We start from the raw sequence: 21459 nt of genomic DNA, 5'->3' as shown, positions 1-21459 counted from the left end.
TATGAGTGATGCCTGCAACTAACTCTATACATGCCATATGTGCATGGGAAAAGGTCGCTCACATTGGCCCTTAAGAGAATCCACTGGAGCTGTTTCAAAGATAAAACTTTTTCTATGTAAATGTATTCACAATACACTTGCTGTGACTCAGTATTTAATGTAAAAAGCCCTCAATCAATGTAACCTTCTAAGATTTTTCAAAATAATATGAAATAATACACAATTACTACTGGAAGAACAACATACTCATTATTCAACAGAAAGCAGTAGTTTGTTTTTTAATATTGTTTGTTCTTTGAGCATTCAGATTCAGGAAGACAGACTGGAATAAATGACATTAGTAATGCCCACCCATAGCCCACCATAGCCCACCCATAGCAGAAATCTGGAAAGCTCGACTAATTCTCAAACTAAAATATCAATGAACATGTGTGCTCATGTGTTCCACCTGCATGTTCGTGTTCTTATTTAATGATCAAGTTCTACTTCAGATAAAAACATTAATCTGTGCAGTGCAGATGGACTGCAGGACTGGAGTTGGACAAACATGGTGTAACTCCATTTTGCACCAGCAGATGGAAACAAAACACTTGATAAAACACATCTGCATGGTTAGTTCTGATGCCTTTGGTGGCACTGTTATTCATTCTTATGTTATGAAGATCCATCAAATGGAAAAAATGGGGGGTGCAGGGGGAGGAGGGTAATGGAAACATTAATGTAGAAGCATGCTTCTTCGGTTTTAGACTTTTTGGTTTCAGACCAATTCAGACTGAATGTTGGGAATACGCTCCACTGACTGTAATAGTGAGATTGGCGTTTCTGTCGCTGCCGGGCTGGATTGCTGTTATTGCACAATGTATCTTTGGTGGACTTGCATTGGAACAGTGTTCTGCATAACCTGAGTTAACCATATTTGTGTGAATTTTTGTAATATTACTCTACCGTACCGTCCACATGTTCCTTTGGCTTCAGATGCCAATTCTGCATCTCTTCGCTTGTCAACAAATTCAGGTGTGGAGCAGTCCACAAAGAGCTCATAGGACAATTTTTTCCACAGCAGTGGTAACAACGCAAATTACACTCTTCAACTGTAGGGGGAGCGCAGGAGCTAGAAATACCAGTCCTCACATAACACTCCTTTAATTTACATCTTGGATAAAAAGTCATTTAAAAAATTTGACATAATAAATCTTCATCAGTCTAGACTTACGAATTTCTGAATATTGATCACTCATTTGATCCTTTAAAGATTATCGTTCATGTTCAAATTCTAGTTTGTTTATCTAAACCTTTAACAGACATTGTCATGAAGCAGCTTCACAGATATCCTGGTCTGAGCCCAAGTTAGCTAGTACAGAAAAATGTCCTCAGAGTGAGAGGGTGGAAACCTTGAGAGGAACCAGGATTCGAAAGAGGAACCCATCCTCCTCTGTTCGACATTGGATAGCAAAACAAATAGCACAACAAAAGCATGAAATCCTTGCACTAAGGTGTTTTTGGAAAGCCTCGCTTGGATGGTTGTTTTCTAACTATTTATTTCAATTTGAACAAACACATATATTTCAGCTGTTAGTTGTCTTTTACGGTTCTATTTTTGGCAGGTGTAGCATAGTGGGAAAAAACATTATCTTCCCCATAGCACGCTAAGGTTAGTTTCCCCAGCTAGATAAGCATACTACGCTATGCCAGTAGCTAAGTGTCTTTGGTCTCTCAACACAACATTCACTTACCAACAGTGCTCTGAATAAGTGCGTGAGCCAAATCATTTAATGTATTTTATGGTCATGGGTCTGAGACAGACTAACTAAATAGAATGCAGGAAAACATGACGGCTAATTTTTTTGTCATTTGTCATTGTCATTGCTTATCGTTTCTCCTGTGAAGCATCATGACGCTTGCAACAGATGCTAAAGAAACCAAGTACACATGAGAGCTCATAGAAACCTACATTAAAATCAGATGAAACAGCATTTCCGAATCTGCCACTTGATTAAAAAATGGCCCATGCCTAATTGCTGCACCATTAGCAAATTCTCAGGATGTTAAAATAGCTGAAAACGTTAAATTGTACAATGCAAAAGTGGGACTCCTCTGAGCTCTAGCAGCACTCTTGTGCTCTTATCTTCTAATTAATAAAGTTTAATGAGTTGGATTCTCACTCTTTTAAAGAGGGCAGCCACAAAACACTGCCTGCGGTGTCTTCACAGCAGTAGGGGGTTTTCTGCAGTCAGAGTCGAAGATGTCCTCATGAAACGAGGCAAATGTAGGCCTAAGTATTGGAGACAAAGGTTCATTTGTAGGTTGATGAAACTGATGGAACTGTAAACACGACAGTCTTTCACACGTCTCTGGGTACTTCATATTCCTATGTTGTCACTGGACACTGGGGAGAGATTAGACTTTATCTCTCTAGATATATATTATAGAAGAAATAGTCCTGTAATATGTTCCTGGGTTTCCGGCTTCAGGTCAGCTTTCTCCAACAAAGGAACACTCCTAGTGACTTGAAAGACATTTTTGTGTTTTGACAGATTCCTCTTCAACCCTGCAGGGAGACCTCTGGAACTGGAGACTATTGTATGGCACTGCTAAACTGGCCAATGGCCCTGACATTATTGTGTTGTCATTACTTGCTGGTTTAAAGTGATATTGTACTCTGATCTGAGCTACCTCACTAAAAGACTAAGGATTGCATTCACTACTCTACAATGTCTGCATGCTCTGGAAATTGTTACCATGTGGGATGGCATTTTAATGCTCTCATGTTTACCATAAAAATCTGAGCAAACCTCAAATATTCTGGTATTGCTGTTTCTTACTTCAAGATGGTTTCAGTCAGTGCTCATTAGGGACTTACTGGCTTTGTTATGGGTCAGTCAACAATTGCATAACTTTGTTGGGTCAGCGCATTGCATAACTGTGGGAAATCTGTTAAAAATAGCAGAATATCTGTCTTATTCGTATATTTTTTGTATACATTATTATTATAAACACTGAACACTGAAATCTCTAACATGTCATTCAACAAACAATCTGTGGTTGAGAGTTAGGGATAGTCTTGAAATGTTTTCAGAGTAATGCTGCTGTTAATATAATGAAAGTGCTCTAAGATGAACTGCAATTAAAAACTGGATAACTTCAATTAATTTGTAAAAAAAAAAAAGAATATAGGAAATAGATCTGTCCAAATCAGTTGCATCCAGTTGAGGTAAGCACATCATGTATTGCGCAAATAGCACATCTTTCCTTTGAAAAGGTTCTGTAATAAGTGTTAAATAGCATACAGCAACTCCAATATAGGGATTCTATCCTCCTTAGCTAAATGTTATAATGGTATCATCTATAGTGGTATCAGCTATAAGTGGCATATAATGGTATTACAACATAAGAATAGATAGATTACAAGGGTATTAAAGCTATGAGGTAAGATTACATAGCAGAACGCAGCTGTGTAATTCTTTTTTGGGTGCTTTACTCACTTTAGATTGCTCTAAAACGTTCAAATCAACATGCATCATTACTACTGCCCATGCCTTCCTACACAGAGGTGGGGCACGATCTGCAACCTGACCCTCTCTAGCCTCTCTAGCCTTAGCTGCAGGACTGCAGTGTTCATCAGTAGTCTGTACTGGATGCCAATTTCCTCACCTGCTGTTTTGATAATAGTGGTGCACAGTGCTGTCTAACATGTCAGTCCAAAATCTCCCAAAGGTGTTAAACTGAGTTGAGATCTGCTCACTGCAAAGGCCATAGCACATTATTTGGACTCCCTCCAAGGGATCAAGTGCACCCAAACCATGCCAGCACTGTGTGCATGTGTGTTTTTATCATTTCCAAAGCTCTCTTCCAGCAATGCCAGTATTTACAATGCAACACCTACTTTATTTCATCTCGTAAATCTGGTGAGCTGCTGGTGAAACTGAACAAATCTATACAGAGGCTGGAGTTCTTAGAGCAGCCTGTGTTTTTCTAATCATATGAAATAAGTGACCTTCCTTAAAACAAGAACCATATGTTTATTTGTATTTATTTTGTTATATATGAAACAAAAGTTCAAAATCCAACACAACACAACACACACACGCGCGCGCGCTGTAGTATATGAGAGTAAAATATGTGGTTGCATAACGGTCAGGGATCAAAATGATGCGCACGTTGCTTTATCCCTTCACCAAAGTCCTCCAATCGGATCGAATTTCCAGCGTGACGTCACTGGGTATCGTAGAGGGTGGCGAAGGGGTGTGCTTAGAGAGGCAGGCGGGGGCGGAGCAGAGCTGGGCGGGGGGTGGGGCAGAGCTGACCACAGAGGATTCAAACGGGGTCTTTTTTTTATGAGTTCAGTGTGGAAAAGCCGTTCAGTCGGAGAACGGAACCGGGCGCATTGTGTGCTTCTGAGAGAGAGAAGCGGTGAGCAAAACAAACGACGAGCGACCGGGAAAGCAGCGCGAGAAGGTGTGCCCAGCTGTCACCAGGACGAACAAGAAAGAGACCCCGTCAAGAAGGAACAATGGTCCAGAGTCAAGTTTTGGTAATATGAGCGAGAGGCTCGGGTCGTTACAGGCGGAGACTTGACCGTTGATGCATCGATTATAACCACACCGCGTTTCTTTTGTTTGTTTTTTTTTTTGTTGTTGGTCAGATCAGAACTGCGGAGCCCCCCATTTTCCCTGCCGTTTCCCGAACGCGCTGTCTATTCCACCATCCCCTCAGTAGTTTTCCCCCCTGAAATCAGCCAGCCCAGAGATGAATTACCAGTCGAGCGTGCCCGTCTCCGTGTCAGTCTCGGGCATCTCTCAACAGGCGCAGCCGGCCATGCCCGCCCCAGGCCCGGGTCCGGTACCGGTTCCCGCGCCGGTGCCGGTCCCCCAGGCCATGCCCGCTCAGTTCGGCTCGTCGTCGTCCGGCGGGTCAGTGTCGGGCCCCGGCGCACAGCCAGGAGCAGCTGGCTCGCAGTTCGTCCTCTCCAACTCTGCGGCCATCCGGGCCGAAATCCACCGCTTCGAGTCCGTGCACCCCAACATCTACGCCATCTACGACCTGATCGAGCGCATCGACGACCTCGCGCTGCAGAACCAGATTCGCGAGCACGTCATCTCCATTGAAGGTGAGCTTGTAGCGGTGGCTAGCCGAGCGGGGTTAGTGTTGGCTTGGCTCGTGATAATTGAGCAAAAACACACTATTTTCCCAGAAAAATCACAAAAACAGTCACAAAGTGACCGTCGTGTCCGTAGGCTTGGCCCATAATCGCGGTGAGAAAGTGAGCTAACGAGGCACAATCCTGTCCGCTTCAGCTGTGGTATTGTTGTTTGTGTTGCTAACCTAACAGGCTAGGCTGCTGAATGACAAACGGACACGATGCCTCCAAGTTCTTGTCTATTCAAGAGAGCATTTAGTGTTGTGATTTTTTTTTTCTGGAGCATTTGAATCGAGCTGTGAGTGTTTAAAATCCTCCCGGAGCTCCCCAGAACAGTGTTGGGTGTTTTTGGAAGGGGTTAACAGTGGAAGCTGTAGTGATCTTTCACCGCTATGTTTTTAAATGTCCCACACTTGTATAAAACGTGTTTTTATAGGGCAGTGACCCTCTAGAGGTCCTTTTCTTCTAGTGGTATTATTCATAATTTGGTTTAAGGTTGACCACTCTTGTCTGAAATGTATGGCTGATCGATGACCATTGTCACAGTGAAGTGAAAGGATTCCTCCTGCAATGGCTTTCATGTTGTTACTCAGTCAACATCAGCAGCAGCAGCACATGGAGAGGCAGAGACTCCTGATTTGAAGTCTCTGTGAAATACAGATCCAGAGGCTGAAAAGGTTGTTGGTAAGATGTTCCACAGACCATTACTGTCGTGTGTGAGTGTCAGAGTGTCTGAGTCTGAGCACTATGGCCACTCCAGCGGGAGTTCTCTCTGTTACTGGGCATTGGTGTGCAAATCAAGTCCTTCACTCTTGCTGAGATTTACAACCGTGAGGTTGTTTAGACTACACAGGTCCTTTGTGAGGTCTGTGCATGATATGACATGCATGCCCCTAATCTGTGGTTTAACCCTTTGAGGGCTGTTTTTTTTTGCTGGACACAGATTAAAAGTGTGGAACCAAATTGCACTGCTGGTCATAATTTGCCTTTTCGAATCTGTACCTATAGCACTAGAGTGAAGTTGTCCCTGCAAGTAGCACTTCATTTTTTTCAGATTGATATTTTTTTTGATTGCATGTATTTCGTGAAAGTGGTGTAGCTAATTGGTGTCTTGGTGTCTGGTGTGAATAATCAGTGTTGAGTCTTAGCGTTCTAATCCTCTTGATTTAAGACAGGGTTAGTTAACCTCGGCTTAACATGGCTTAGCATTTAAGATAAGACGCAACCGCGGTGGTGTCTAGATGCATACAGTTTACTAATACGTAGCCTGCTTCAGCTTCTTCAGTTTGTTTCTGTGTGTCAGACTGGTTTAAAGAAAACCAGGGGTTTTATGAGATGTTCTCATAAACACGTGTGGAATTAATAACAATGCTGCCCATTCAAAATACAGACTGTATTTTGGTACCACAAACCTGGAGGTCACCTGACCAGTAGCAGCTATGGTGCTCTGTAGGTGCTGAGTCACCAGTTGGCATTGCATCCACAAGACCCTTTCCTAAGTATGTAGTATAACCTCACTTGCTGGCATGATGGAGAATGTTGTGACTGACTCAATGAGGAGGCTACCATGTACTGCATGGAAGATGTCGGTTTGCACGAACATCTAGCCCTCAATCTGTCATTCACAGGAAAAGGTAAGCACCTCGGGGATTGTTGGGACCATGTCTCAGTGATGCACCTTTTCCCGGCGACCATCTTAAATTCACATAAATTTGTTATACTCATAAATAGGAAATGAATACGAGGAACTGTGAGGCTATGATGCATGTATTTTATTGGTAATCTTTGACATATCCATAGTGTGTTCGTGCAGCCAGGTGTGCTGTTTTTACACCCCTGATAACAGACATGTCATTCTAGAAATTTCTAGCTGGTGTCTCCACTGAGTCAGTCTGCCACTCTGCCTCTCCTGTTAGCATATTATTAGTGTGTTCATGGATCTTGGCTACAAATGACATCAGCAGTGTCTCCTGTCTATTACAGGAAATTGAGCCATGACTGAACCAGCTAAAACAAATTCAGTTAACCAGTGGTTTGATGATATCATTGCTTTGTGAATGGCTGGGATAGAGTCTATAATTGTTACACTTTTTTTTTTAAACTGACTGCCGGGTCACGGCGTTCCTTTTTGACTATTTTCAGCATCTTTAAGCACTGAAGTTACAGGACAGCCCCAAATATTTTCCTGTGCTCTGTTATTTGCTCTTTTATTGCGGCGTTTGTGCAAATGGTTTCCTCCTCTTTTATTGAAAACGCAGCTTTCCGAAGTGGGCTGGCTGAAAGGGAAATTGCCGCTCGAGGAATTTGCATATCCTTTGTTTTTGTCATAAGCGGCACAAATCTCTATGCACAGTTTGTTTGTTTTCGAATTTGTTTTTCCTGTCATTTATTTTCCTGCTGTCGTCGGCGCTGCCGTCGTCGTCACTCTTCCATTCTGAAAGACGAGCCTTGACATGTTTCCAGATGGATGTTTTTTTTATTAGATATTTGTTTTCATGAATTCCAAATGTCTTCATGTTCACACCCTGTGGTTTGTCCTATCTGTAAGGTAAATGAAGTGTAAAGGGGAATTGCACATGGTGTCTTGTTGCGTGGAATCATTTCTCATTTACACAGTGAAAATGAGTGTTTCATTTTCATACAGGTATTTATGCTCTGCTCCTGCTGCATTATTCTAATGTGGTGCTGAGTGACCATTTAATGCGTCAGAGCGGAGAGGCTAGGAGGGAATCTATGCAGCAGTCTTCTCTGCAGTAAAGCTTGTCTAGCTGTTACAGGGGAGAAATGCTGTGTGTGTGCGCACGCGTGCGTTCATGAGCACACACCCACCTGTATGCCTGGACTGCAGACTCTCGCAGTGGTCCTGCATTATAGCTGAGTGCCTGTTGCTTAGGAACCAGAGGCTCCATAGTTTTGCTGAAGATCAGAACAGAAGAGGAGTTAAAAAGGAAAGGACTCGGCTGTGATTGTTCTGTTTCATTGTCTGTCCACTAAAAGCTTGAGCATATGTGTATTCCAGACTGTTTAGCCTAATCATTTAGTGGATGCTCATATTCCATAAACTCTGAAGTGCTCTAATCAAGCGTTTTTGCCTATACTGTGTACTGTATGTCTTGGTTTTTCTGAGAGTGTTGAATACAGCTTAGTCTGTTCCATTGTGTTCTACTGTGCTGGTAGTGTTTCCATTCCTTCCTTGCTTTTTTTTCTTGACGAAAATGTTGAGGAAAATGAGTAATGTTTTGCATTACTGAAGATGCATTAAAAGCAAACGACAAATGTTGAGCTGAGATTGTGATGTCCTGCAGTTTTGACAGAAGTTTGAGTCCATTTGTGCCATCTGTAGCTTGTGTGTGAGAAGTAAGTTAGGACATGCTAATGTTGGGCGGAAGGTTGCTGTTATTCTGTTTCTCCTGCATCACTTTGCAGATGTGGATCTGAAGTGAAAACTGGATTTTTTTCAACAATGAAATTTGCTGGTCTTGAGTTGCCCCTTTTTGAAGCTCTCAGCCAGGAAGGTCAGGTTACCAGAGTGTGTCATCCCTGCTCTAAATTTCCTACTTGATGTCATGGTGGAATTATGAATGAAAGGAGAATGTGCTTTTGGCGCTCTGAGAGAAAAGCATACTGCAGCGCAAGCCTTCTCAAATGTATGTCTCAGCATTTTTGTGTGCATGGTTTTCAGTCAGCTTCATCTGGCCATTCCAAGGCATATCTACTAACTTCACCCTGCCATAGGCCTTCAGATCAGGAGTGTTCAGCGCAATGTACGAAAGATTGCATTAAAGGTTCTGAAATGATCTGATACCCAAATGATCTGATACCCAAACAAAATTTCTTTCAAGATGAACAGATTGATAGATAAACACAATCGCTGTTATGGCTGAAGCATTATCTTTACTGTGCCACAGGTTATCAGGTATAGTCAGGTTATACGCTAAGCAACATATAATTGCTGAAAAACTGTTTCTTGTTGTTGTGTTTTTTTTTTTTTTTGTTTTTTTTGTTTTACTATTTTTTTTATTTGATTAAACTCATGATTACACTATGTAAAGTAATATCACGACTGTGAATGACTAATGTTTAGCGGCGATCAGGAATCATTTGCTGGTAATGGTCTGCTCTCATGCAGAGGCTTTTTAGTCAAGTAATTATTTAAACAAGACGTGTCTGGAATGCAAAAAACGTGTAGCAGAAGCACCACTTTGCCGCATATGAGCATCATCCTTCTCTGTCCATCCATCTTCATAATCAGGCTTCTTTTGGGCACTCAGAGGCCCTTTTGTTGAGCCATGTTTTGATCGGTCGCATATGTCCAGTTCCTCTCAATCACCATTTTACAACCATGTTTACAATTATGCTAATGAGCACAACTTTGGACCAGACTTTTGACCCTTACTCATAGCTGGAACGCTCGGAGAGCGCAGCTCAGAGGAGAGGCAAGTTTGAAAGGTCGTTGGGTCAGACAGCACACTTGTGAGGCAGTTCTTTCCATTGCTTGGTGCCACTGCAATGAAAATCTGATGCCATGCCCTATCTGAAGAAGAGAAAGTAGGCCATTGTATTTGTGAGACAAAGTCTCTCTCTCTCTCTCTCTCTCTCTCTCTCTCTCTCTCTCTCTCTCTCTCTCTCTCTCTGTTTGACAGGCCTGTGTTTTTTGTCCCTCTTTTTGAGAGAGCACGTGTGTCCTTTTGCCTTACTGAAGGGGTTGGAATTTGTGGTGACGTGAGGGTCTAAGTGTTAAAGTTGTGAGCTTGGACAGTAGCATATTTCTAATGACTAATGTTGTTTTTGACTGTGACGAAACCTTAAGCTTTTCTTCCACTGTCCTCGATGTGGGTCTGTGATGTATATCATAGCCAGGATATGCTCAATTTTTCCCCCATATAAATAAATGTTGACATGTAAAATCATCTAAATTTTCAGTGAGCACTAAAGGTGTGACTACTATATCCAGTGCCAGAGTTCTGCTGCAGTTTACTGGAGATAAGCTTGCACTACTTTCATAAATATAGTTTCCCTAAAACAGCTGGAATGCATATATAAATTAAATAAAATGATATACAGCCCACATTTAGATTTGACTCATGATTCAATATTCTTGTGATCATTTAAAGGAAGAAAGGTGTTGACTGTGCATGCATAATTTCCTGATGGGACCACAACACTACAGTGGGAGGAGGGTGGCACATGACCGCCATGCAGTGAGTTGTCAGTTGGTGTTGGTTGTTTGCAAAGTGCATTTGTATCAGATTTCATTTTAGATTTGAATTTAATAACATGTATTCTCAGTGATGCATTGTCACATCTCCACAATGCATAGCCTTGGTTTTACATGCAAAGTTACTATGTTTTGGTGCATTGTTACACCCTTAATAATGATGTCTCCATATTTTGTAAGTAATTATGCTCCAGAAGTGTAATATGCTCCAGAAAAACCTGCAATTATATTTTTTATGTAATGAGTAGTGAGCTGATGAATGCCTTTGCTGTACAAGGACCTGTTGGTGTGAAAACCTGCTGAAGTTGAATGTTGCAGTGCTGGATAGGCATCTGGATCAGCGTGATTGAGTTTGAGAGAGAGAGAGAGAGAGAGAGAGTGCCAGCTAGGTGGAGTTTGGGGAGAGCTTCCTGGCCGGCAGCATGCTGGAGCTCGGCGAGGAGTGCCGGATAGGCATCTGGACCAGCGTGCTGGTGCTCATCTTTAGTGCCTGCAGGGCTGCTGAGCAACAGATGGCCTGTGACATGAGAAGAGGCTTTGCAAAGCTGGGACTGAAACCTGCCAAGGAACCCTGGTTCTCCTCGGCATGAAGACCGGCACTTTCTCCTTCCATCCTGCATGCGTTCACACATGTGCACTGGAACACTCATTCAGTCAGGACACAAACGCAAATTGTCAAATGTCTCCAAGCTTACCTCAATGACGTTCTCTCACCAGCTCCGTTATGGAGCCTAATACCACCAACCAAACCACACAGGCAATTCTGAAGCCCAGTCTGGGAAGGCAGAGCAGAGTCTTCGGCTTTCTCTTACTGATGGTCCCCCCTGTGGTCCCTGCTAATGGTACAGTCTTGGAAGAATGACGTTTGCCATATGTGTGGGCAGGATGCAGTGTAGTGTGACGGCATCAGAGTCATGAGCTGGAGACTCGCGCTCTCAAACAAGATAATTGGAGTTGCACGGTCTATTTAGGGACCTTGAGCCCACAGAAATTAAATTGAATTTCTTAATCACAATTATAGAACGAGGCCATGTCGGTTTTCCTTTTTTTCAAGGGGGGGTATTCGTCCGTCAACTTTCAAGGACATTCTTTTGCCTTAAGTGCCCTTTCAGGCTTGTTCCTGTAGAGACAAACACGATGCAACACACTGGGCTGGTTCTGACTGGTGTTTTTATTTTTGTTTTTGATTACAGTGCAATAGTTTTTACCTGCCTTAAATCTTCAGATTCATCTGGATTAAATGACATGTTCATATTTTGTACCGATGTATTATAAGACTGTCAGAAGTAATTTATTTAAAGTGTATTGGCTCTAAGATTATTTTGTGCCGTATTAGTCAGGAAATGTTATTGTGCTCTTGAATAATTATTTAACACTTGTGCTGTGGAAGCTCCAAGTTTACACAGAGAAGAGCTTGCCCTAACATGGACACACGGGTCTCATGTTTGGCATTTACTCATGAATGATTAAAAGTATTTACTTTTATATGGAAATAATGCATTATACTAGCCAGCCTGAAACAGAAAGAAAAGTATGTGAATGAGGAGCAGAGAAGGAAACCAACAATCACTGTGGAGACGCTACAGAGTTCAGTTCCTGAGAGTGATGTAAAGGTGCATGAGTCAGCAATATCAGAATTTCTGCATACAGCTGGCCTGTATTGTTATAAAATGGTTGGCTCTGAAAGATACTACTAAAGAAAAAAGTGTGTTTGGAATTTGCCAAGATATCTTATGGGTCAGAAGAGACATAAGAGGCAAAATTTTTAACGTGGCGCAAAGCCAACACTGCCTATAACTTAAACACCATCACAAAGGTAAAGTAAGGTGGTGGTGGCGTGATCATGTGGGAATTGTGTTGTGCAATATGTCATTTCAGCATCGGCATAGCGATGTGCACATGTGCAATGGTCACATCGCAGGATATGCAATATCACACTAGGCAAATCAATCAATCTTTTTTTTGCTCCTTGATGCAAAAGATGCCCAAGGATGTGATTTTTTTTTAATTTTATTTATTTTATTTTTTTATTAATTATTTATTTTTTTAAATAATTATACAAATATGTTAGCCCCATGTTTGTATACACTAAGTGTTTTTTATCTCCCTGTTCTTGATGTCAAGGCAAGGGGAAAGTGTCTTTTTTTTTTTTTTTTTTTTTTTTTTTTTTTTTTTTTTTCAGTGAGCTTTCTTGTTTCATTTTTATTGCACCTACACTTTGTTGGTTGCATTCTCTTGAATGCGTTGCTTGATACTGTTGTGTGATTACTCATTTTCCAGATATTTCATTTATTATGCATGTTCTGTGTGAAGGACCCTTAGAAAGTTTGAAACACAACCCAAGTGGTGATTTTCCACCCCCTTAATAACCAGATTATTCATCTGAATAATTCTTTATACGCTTTATTCAGAAAGCACATTCTTTGTATTTCAGGTATTTCTCTGTGTTAAGTTTTTAATGAGTTTGGAACACTGTAAATATAAAAGCTTGATTCTCTTCGAGCTGTTTAGTGGGCGTCACGTGGGGGTGGAGTGTTGGCTCTGCTCGTTTGAAAATTTCACTGATGGTTGTGGGTGTCTGCCCTCAACACCGATACTCAAACATACCACAGTACTCAATAGTTTTGCAAGCTTTTTGAATTGAATAGCCCACATCATATTATAACACAGGTTAGAGAGTTACATTAGGCATTTTTGGTATCAGTAGTCCCAGATTGCTGTTGTGTAACTAAGCAGATACCACATTATGGTGGACTTGTTTTTTGTCTGATTTTTCCCTGTTTTGTAATTCTGACTTTAATCCCTGCCATCAGTACCACTACCTCCTCCTCTCCTCTTGTCTCACTCTTCTCCTACCTTTTTCTCCTCTTCTCTTAGATAGCAGCACGACCGTGTCATCTCATGGAGTAAGCTGGAGAAACTGTTGGATACATTTGGCACCTCACTGAGAATTTTCTCATTCTAGCCCTGGTTTTGTTCTCTTGTAATGGCTGGTGAACGTGGCAAACAATGCTACTCTATGCTTCTTCCCCAGGCTGCTTGAGCAGAGTGGCTAGTATTGTTTAGATTACAGCGTTGAACAAAATGTTTACCAGATTTTCTTAAAGGTCATGCATTTCGTAGGGCCCTGTGATTACTACAATGCAGACAGAATTGTGAGATTGAGACATACAACTGTACGCTGTACAGCGATACCTATGCACCGACTCATCCGCGCAATTATCTAATCGGCCAATCGTGTGACAGCAGCGCAGTGCATAAAATCATACAGCTATGAGTCTGCAGCTTCAGCTAATGTTTACATCAGCCATCAGAATGGTGGTCTCATTGATTTTGAGCGTGGCATGACTGTTGGTGCCAGACGAGGTGGGAGATGGTGCTGGAAAGCTAAGGATGAAGCGCTATCTGGCTTGTAGCATGTAGATGTGTGTGTGTGTGTGTGTGTGTTCGAAAGTTGTAGAGTAAGCATTTGGACACCAAATTTGTTGGTTAGATTGATGCTTTAACACTTTTTGTTCACTTAGTGTTCACTGTGTCTCACTGTGAGGAAACTGAATGTTGTATTTGGTCATTATTTGGCTCCAAAATAAAGCAGGTGATATGATATTGTACGGAAGCCAAGTAAACATAATTCTCTCCCTCCCCCCAGGGTAATTTCAAGTACCGCAGTATTATTTTGAGCTGGTATAGCAGTACCAATATAACGGCTCAACTCTTATATTTGATACATACATACGTACATACATACGCACTTTACTTGAAATAGCAAAATTGAATTTAAAAGCCCCTCATTTAAATTCCTCCTTACTTAAAAATGTAGATTTTATGCATGCTTTTTGTCACAGATGCAGAGAGGTTGTTGGATCCGGCAAATCAGTAGACTACTGAGATCAGCATTAGAGTTTGTTTAGTAAGACTCGTAAGATTTCAGTAAGATTTGAGTGTGATGAGCTTACTCCAGATTAGTGTAACTCGGGGCCACTTTCCATGAGCTGTCCAGGGACTGAAACTTGATATTACTGTTTACTTCACCTCTTCCTGTGTTCCCCAAAAAGCTTAGTTGAGCAGTGGGGGCTGCCTGACCCCATGGCAAACAGCTCCACGCCCCCTTTTTTTCCCCCGCTTCAGCTTCTTTCCTGCTGCCTTCTTTTAGGCGGGAAGATTGGAGTCTCTTCAACATGCGGCCCCTTGTGGTCTTTCTTTGCAGATTGCAGAAATCCCACGCTAAACAGCTTCAGAAATGGATCCACCACCACTGCTCGACTAGCTTGGAGCTGTTATTTTCCATTTGTGCAATGAAAGAGGTCCCTGTACTTGGGTGGATGCTGTCTTAAATTCCTTATCAATAGTGACAAGACCCCTGATATGACTCATTTTACTGCATATTTGTACCTGAAAATTTTATTGTCAATGTCAATGACTGTCAATAACCTATTACACAAGCCTTAAGAGATAGAGGGCATGTTTTGAGGGTCTTCAGCGTCTTCTTGCTGGTAGCTTGCATGTTACAGCTGAAAATGCAAAGTAGCAAATAACATAAGAATGCCCGCAGGCAAAACAAATTCGAGAGCCTTGAGAGCTGCATTTCATTCTAAAACAGGAAGCCATAGATGCAAGAGGAATGGACAACACTGTCGAGATCATTTCTATTTAAGCACAAGTTTGCTTTCCCGTTCTAGTTCAGCAGAGTGGTTACTATAGTGACGTTGGAAGAGGAAGGTCAACAGAATGCTGCAGCGCTGATGTGGGCGCACTTTAAATGACATGGCAAGATCCACTGTCATCTGTCTCTTTTCTGTTGTGTCATTTAGCAGTTTAATAGGGCAGTGCTTGATCTGCGACCAGGTACAGACGGATCAGCCCATCAAGTGCGTTTTGGGCAGTCGTACATCATGTGAAAGAATAATGTTGCTTTACTGAAATGCATTGTAATGACCTCTCCTTCAGTTTGGTTTTGTCAGGCTTGTGTAACCCATATATGATGTATATATGTATATATATTCTGACATCCAGCTACACAGCAGTAGAGCTTTGTGCAATAAAAAGCAACATAGATTCATATACTGTGGGCCTTTAAAGTTGATTCCATAGGCGGCCAAATCTCAACACTAGAAAATGGATACAAAATGCATTGGTTTTAGTGCCCTTCATATTATTTGGGACAAAAATGTATTTGCTTTTGTGCTCCAACTATTGTACTCTGACTGTTTTATGTGCACATTTAAAAATTTCAATTAAGGACATTTTATCCATTATTTTTGGAAGGTGCACTAAAATAAAATCTTGTAAAATCTATATGTATGATGGTTTTGACAGCAAAAAGAGGTCATACCCAGTGTTGGTGTTCCTAATAAAGTGCTTGAGTGTACAATTGAGGCTAGTGTACTGTTGTGGATTGTGCACATTTTCAATCATCTGGTTAATAAAATTGCAGTTTAAAAAACAAAAATGCAAAGACTTGTTAGAGAGAGCATTCGATGGTTGCCTTAAATATTCATTCAACTCAGTTCCTATTCACTTTAATTTCCCCTCTAAATCAGGCTGTACGCTCTAACGTTAACCTCAATCCAAAACCTTCACCTGGACCCTTTGAGAATTGCAGTAAATGCTCCAGATAGTTTCAGAACATCTGTAGAATATTTCTAGGTAGCTGTAGTCCAATGAGGTGAGACTATTTTATGATTTCTGTGGCTTATGAATTGGAATAAAATGTAGGTTGGTCACATCTGGATCAATTCGGATTTGTTTTTTAATAATGTTTGTATTGATATATTTGTGACATTGCGCTTTAAATTAGCTGAACCTTATTACCTTCTATCGATCCCTCCTTCACCACCTCATCCTCTCCCTCATTTGTCAGTGTTTGGTACACAGAGGTGTTTTGACTGATGGGTGGCTATTGCAGTGTTTTCTCAACCCTGGTCATGAAGGCACCCTGCCCTGCACATTTTAGTGTTATCCCTGCTCCCAGGACAACTGATTGACTTAATCAGCTTATTAACAAGCCTTTTCAGGGTTTCAGGGGGTGTATTAAAGCAGGGAATCCACTAAAATGGACCCAGGTTGAGAAACATTGGTTTAATGGATGTGATGTACCTTCGGTAACCTTCAGTTTGGGTGTTGGAATAGAAAGCTGACTATGTTGGGTTACTTTGTACATAGATACTGGGGTATTTTTAGTATTTTCATTTATTTTTTTTCTCTTGCTCTTGGTTGGCAACAAATAAAGAGAGGGTTTGTAATACACCATCCCCTGCCTCTATTGTGCTGTACCACTACTCCTGAACACTAAATCTGACCATAGAAGGAGAAAAGGAATGACTGGACATACAGTACAGTGCAATACAGTCATTCAGATTTTCACTTCTGTAAAATATTCGATACAGTTACAGAACACTAAAAGATACCCCCATCCATTGTTCTGAAATTGAGAAGCAATAAAATCCTGGGCATCTTAATTATTTTTTTTATACTGTCTCTGTGCAGTATTGAGATTGAAAGTGGGCAGATCCTGTGGAGGAGGGGGGGAAGGAGGGGGGGTTCAGCGGTAGTGCTCTGGAGAAGCCGATGCTGGTTTGGCAGTGCCCAGAGCTGGCAGTGAAAGTGCTACGTTCAGCAGCAGGCCAGCTTGAGCTTTTAGAAATTCACTACACGCTTCTACTCTAATCTTCTCCACTGCAAAGAAAAAAAAAGTGCTCATCTATGAGAAAAATCCAGGCTTGAGACAGTGAAACTTTGTCAGTTTTTCATAGTTGAAAACTAGTAATGAACTTCTACTACTTCTAACTGATCAAATGGAAGAGTAGTGGTGTTACTCCCTTTATTCCAGAAATCAGATCTGAGATCCTTCAGCTGTGTGTGTGTGTGTGTGTGTGTGTGTGTGTGTGTGTGTGTGTGTGTAGGAGTGGGTGGGCGGGAGCAAGACAAGAATTGGGAGCACTACATCAGCGTTCTACTCCTCCAGAGAGTTGGTGTGTGGGGGAGAGCGAGAGGGAGCGATCACGAGAATGAGCGCGCGAGAGCGGATTCAGCATGTGTCCATGACTTGAAGCAAAAAGCCAGATCACCTTGAGCAGACTGTTTGATACACACAGAGCACGTTTCTCATTACAGTGAGGGGACAGGCATGTGGACTACTGCAGGCCTCTAGTGGCGAAACGCCAGAGCTTCATGCATACGCTGTGAAACCACTTCCACCTACAAAAAGCTTTAGCAGCTTCTGGATAGACGTTTGTGTGTCACGTCTCATGTTCTCTCTCTCTCTGTGTGTGTGTGTGTGTGTGTGTGTGTGTGTGTGTGTGTGTGTGTGTGTGTGCGCACGCAGAGCTGGGCTCCATTGAGAGATGCAGCAGTGTCGTGGGTGGGAGGTGGGGAGTTATGTAACAGAGAGAAAGAGGACTGCTGTGTTACTCTTAAGCGGAGAGAGAGAGAGAGGTGGAGTAGGTGGGCTTTTCTGAAGCATGGACTCTTTTGGGATGTGTGCGTGCTTGTGTGTTAAGACATTGGATTGCTATATATCCATAGTTTTTTCTATCACGGAACCGGTTTTCATAAGTAGTTTTTTTTCTACTGGTGTATTTGCTTGGTGGAGTGTTAACACTATTTAAGTATTTAACAATTTATTGATAAAATGCTTTACATTACTCATTCCCTAAAACTTACAAGTGTGTAACACAAGTGTGCGTGCATGCGTGTGTGTATATATATATATCTCAATATATATATCACACACAATGTCATTTATTAAACTTATTCAAACACTATTATTAGTGACCTCTAATTGCAATATACCTATTTAGATTTATTTATTGTAAGTTCAAACTGATTTTCTTAGATTTCCTCCCCATTTTGGACTGCAGTGCAGATTGTACAGCTGCTCATTCTTACAGGAATTGATGACCTAAATCGATTAGCTAGCCTGCCTCTGCTTTTCCTGCATCCTTCAGATCTGTAGCAGCTAAACAAGCGACTGCAGACGTGCTCAGATCCTCCAAATGAATGTAAATCTTGTTTGACATTTTAATCTTTTCGGCCTAAGCTAAAGTGGCTCTTACATGCTTTTATTTTATTTTTTGTTTTTGTTTTATAGCCTCTTATTATACCCATCATCATGTAATGATCTTGTACATTGTTGTTATAGTCAGTGATTTTTGTTGGAAAGAGTGCCCTGGAATTCTGTTGGGAGAAAAGATTTAAAAAATTGAAAGCTTCTGAATAATAAACACAAAATGTTTGAACAACTTCTGAACTTGATGGGTGACATGTCTCAGAAGCACCATAACTGGGTGAGTCTTGGATGCACTGAATGTTTTTGTTTCTTTCTGTTTTTCCCCTCCCCCCCCTTCTTCTGACTGGGCTTCTGGGAGTCATCAGTGCATTGCTCCTGGTGAAGTAGGATGGGCTTAAGTGTTTTTAATATACAGTGTTTAGTCAGTTTGTAGTTCCTGAGGATTGTTGCATAACAAATGCTGTAGTTTTCATGTCCTTAAAAATTGCTATATAGGACTAGATTTGTGAGTTGTGTCTAAAGAGACAGCAGGACAGTGGGCAGCAAGTAGTCTCAATTCCAGCCTTCTCGAGTTCTGCAGGGTTGTCTGGATCTGGTACAACTGTACAGTATGAGATGTAGCTGGATAATTAGTGGCCGTCTCTGTGAGTGTTTTGAAGTACTTTACTGACAGCTGAGGGTGGGCACTTTAGCAAATATATATTTCAGTGCTAGACAAATATGTATTGATCAAATGAAACAACTTTTTTTTTTATATTCTACTTATTAGAATTCTAATTTCCATCAGAAAATTATTTGGGCATGTCTGATCTATTGCATTTCATATTGCCCACTGTTGACCGACAGCAGTAGCAAATTAGCTCTGTATAGTCACTTGAGTCGTTAAGATCACAGTAGAAACAGTGGAAAAGGTAGAAGTATGATATTTAAAACAGTTTATTTGTTACAACACTGTCCTAACACTTTTCAGTGCCCAATACTTGCATCACATGTTTGATCAGTTTGATCACAGATGGTCTCATGTTCACTATGGCAAGTGTTTTTCTTCTGTAAACCTCTGTAACTATGTGCAAAATGACATGCCTGAAGGAACTGCGGGGATTATAAGACACTGTGCTTGAAGGAAGCCATAAACAACGATGGCTGAATCAGCTCTTTAAAGAATTTGCTCGTCGGCCATATGCCCAAATTGTCTGAAACAGGTGGCCAGACGGAAACTGAGAGGAATAAAGTGAAAGTTTGTGTTTCCAGGATGCTTGTTGAAGCCTACCAATTAGCATGATCTAATTTGAAGAATGCTAATTTCTTGTTGGTTTTTATTTATTTATTTATTTATTTATTTGATTTTGGGACAGCTTGGAAATACATCAGCTTTCTGATGTCTAATTTAAACAAATGAACTGTGTTGTAGCCTAAGAAATTATTAACCTTCAGATTATTTTCTGAAATTAAATGTGGTTTCAGGTGTTCTCATTAGTGTAGAACCCAACAGTAATGTCTTGATCTATCCCACAGTCAGGTTTGCACAGTGTGTGTGTGTGTGTGTGTGTGTGTGTGTGTGTGTGTGTGTGTGTGTGTGTGTGTGTGTGTGTGTGTGTGTGTGTGTGTGTCTAAGGAGAAGTCAAACATGTTCTGCTGTTTGAATTTAAGTTAATGTGAAATAAAAGTTTATTCCAAGAAATGTAAAATATTTCTATTGGTATGTTCATCCAGATATATAGACCTGATCTTTCAGTTGACTTCACTGATGTTTTTCTCTTTTTCTCTCTCCATGTGCTGTGTGTGTGTGTGTGTGCTTCCACTGAAACCCCTGGGTTCATCCATGTTCTAGGTAAGTCATCATGTTGTCACTGGATTTAATTCTTTTTCAGGACACATGACCCATAACATGTCACTTTAACAAAGGGATGCCATTCAGGTACCTTTTGTAACGTGACTGAATTGTAAATTGAGTCGCTCTGGATAAATGCCATAAATGTTCAGTTACGTAAACTGTGTTTTCAACTACAACAACAAAAACAATCTGAAGCGCCCAGCAAATGACATACACAGCAATTAACCCTCAGTTTGTAGATACAATGAGCAAAATGTGCAAAACAGAAATGGAAGGCTAAAAACAAACTGCTTGGTTACTCCTCATCTCTAAAATAGGTTGTTAAAATATTAAGCTGAAATACAGCACATCACTGGTCGCTGTACACTGGAACTAGCTTTAAAGCATGTCGCCCAGTTCTAAGGGTCACCTCAGCTGATTCTGATTTCCTTTTGGTCAACAAATGCATCAAACCCATATAGTTACTGTTAATCATCAATCCTGTATCTGCTGTTTACATTGACATTTCATAAAGAATGGACCAATTGAAATGCTCCAAAAAGTCTTTTTCCATGGTCTGGCAATGAAAGTCAAGGAGGTCTTTAACCTCCTATAAAGTTGCTAGTTTGAAGAAGCAAGCTCTTTGTGTGAATGTGACAATATAAATGATAACACGCTCCTGTGCCTCACAGGTATGTAGAAGAGGCTTGAGGAGTAACATCTCTCAATGTGATTTACACTGCCTGCCTCTTGAACACATTTTAGACTAAAATAGATCAGCCTGTCTAAATGTGAGTATTAAGGGATCAGTTATAAACTTCCACTAGAACATAGCAAGCTTCATTTAAATGGGAATGGTTTAAAAGTTCATTGTGGTAAATTAAAATGATATAATATGTAATATATATAAATAATAATTATACAGTAATCAGTTCTTACTTTTGTATTGCACAAATGCAGCTATTTGCTCTCTGTATCGTTGCTCCAGTTAATCTACCCAGGGTCCCGTTTGGTGATGGCTGTTTTTGGTGTCCAAAATAAATGCCACAAAATTATATCATTTTCTTTTCTGTCTGATCTACATGTAGCTCAGACGGTTAGTCTAGTGTACTTGCTGTCTGTGTAAAATTGTCAGAGGGGATTTGTGTAGTAGAGCATTAAAGGTTTGGGGGCTTAAAGGGTGACTGGGACAAGGCAGCTGTGTGCCGTTGATTTTGCTGCTGATTGCTTGAGCTTGTTGCCCAGATGTTCTCATGTTAGTCTTTCTCTGTCTGTCTCTCTCT

At 41.1% G+C, this 21459-nt stretch overlaps 1 protein-coding gene across 2 annotated transcripts in view; it reads left to right on the top strand.

The window, feature by feature from the left end:
• Positions 1 to 4320: 4320 nt before the first annotated feature.
• agap3 (ArfGAP with GTPase domain, ankyrin repeat and PH domain 3) overlaps positions 4321 to 21459 on the top strand; it is a 137201-nt gene continuing 120062 nt past the window's right edge. The window contains exon 1 of one of the 2 annotated variants that reach the window (XM_072680236.1): positions 4321 to 5107. In XM_072680236.1, coding sequence (XP_072536337.1) covers positions 4747 to 5107 — 361 coding nt within the window. In that variant the 5' untranslated portion in view covers positions 4321 to 4746. The remainder of the gene's footprint in view (positions 5108 to 21459) is intronic. The other variant, XM_072680237.1, reaches the window with a different exon arrangement.

Source organism: Salminus brasiliensis, chromosome 5, assembly GCF_030463535.1.
Source record: "Salminus brasiliensis chromosome 5, fSalBra1.hap2, whole genome shotgun sequence".
Taxonomy (NCBI): Eukaryota; Metazoa; Chordata; class Actinopteri; order Characiformes; family Bryconidae; genus Salminus; species Salminus brasiliensis.
The sequence above is the reverse complement of the archived record's forward strand: the minus strand, read 5'-3'. Positions and strand labels throughout refer to the sequence as shown.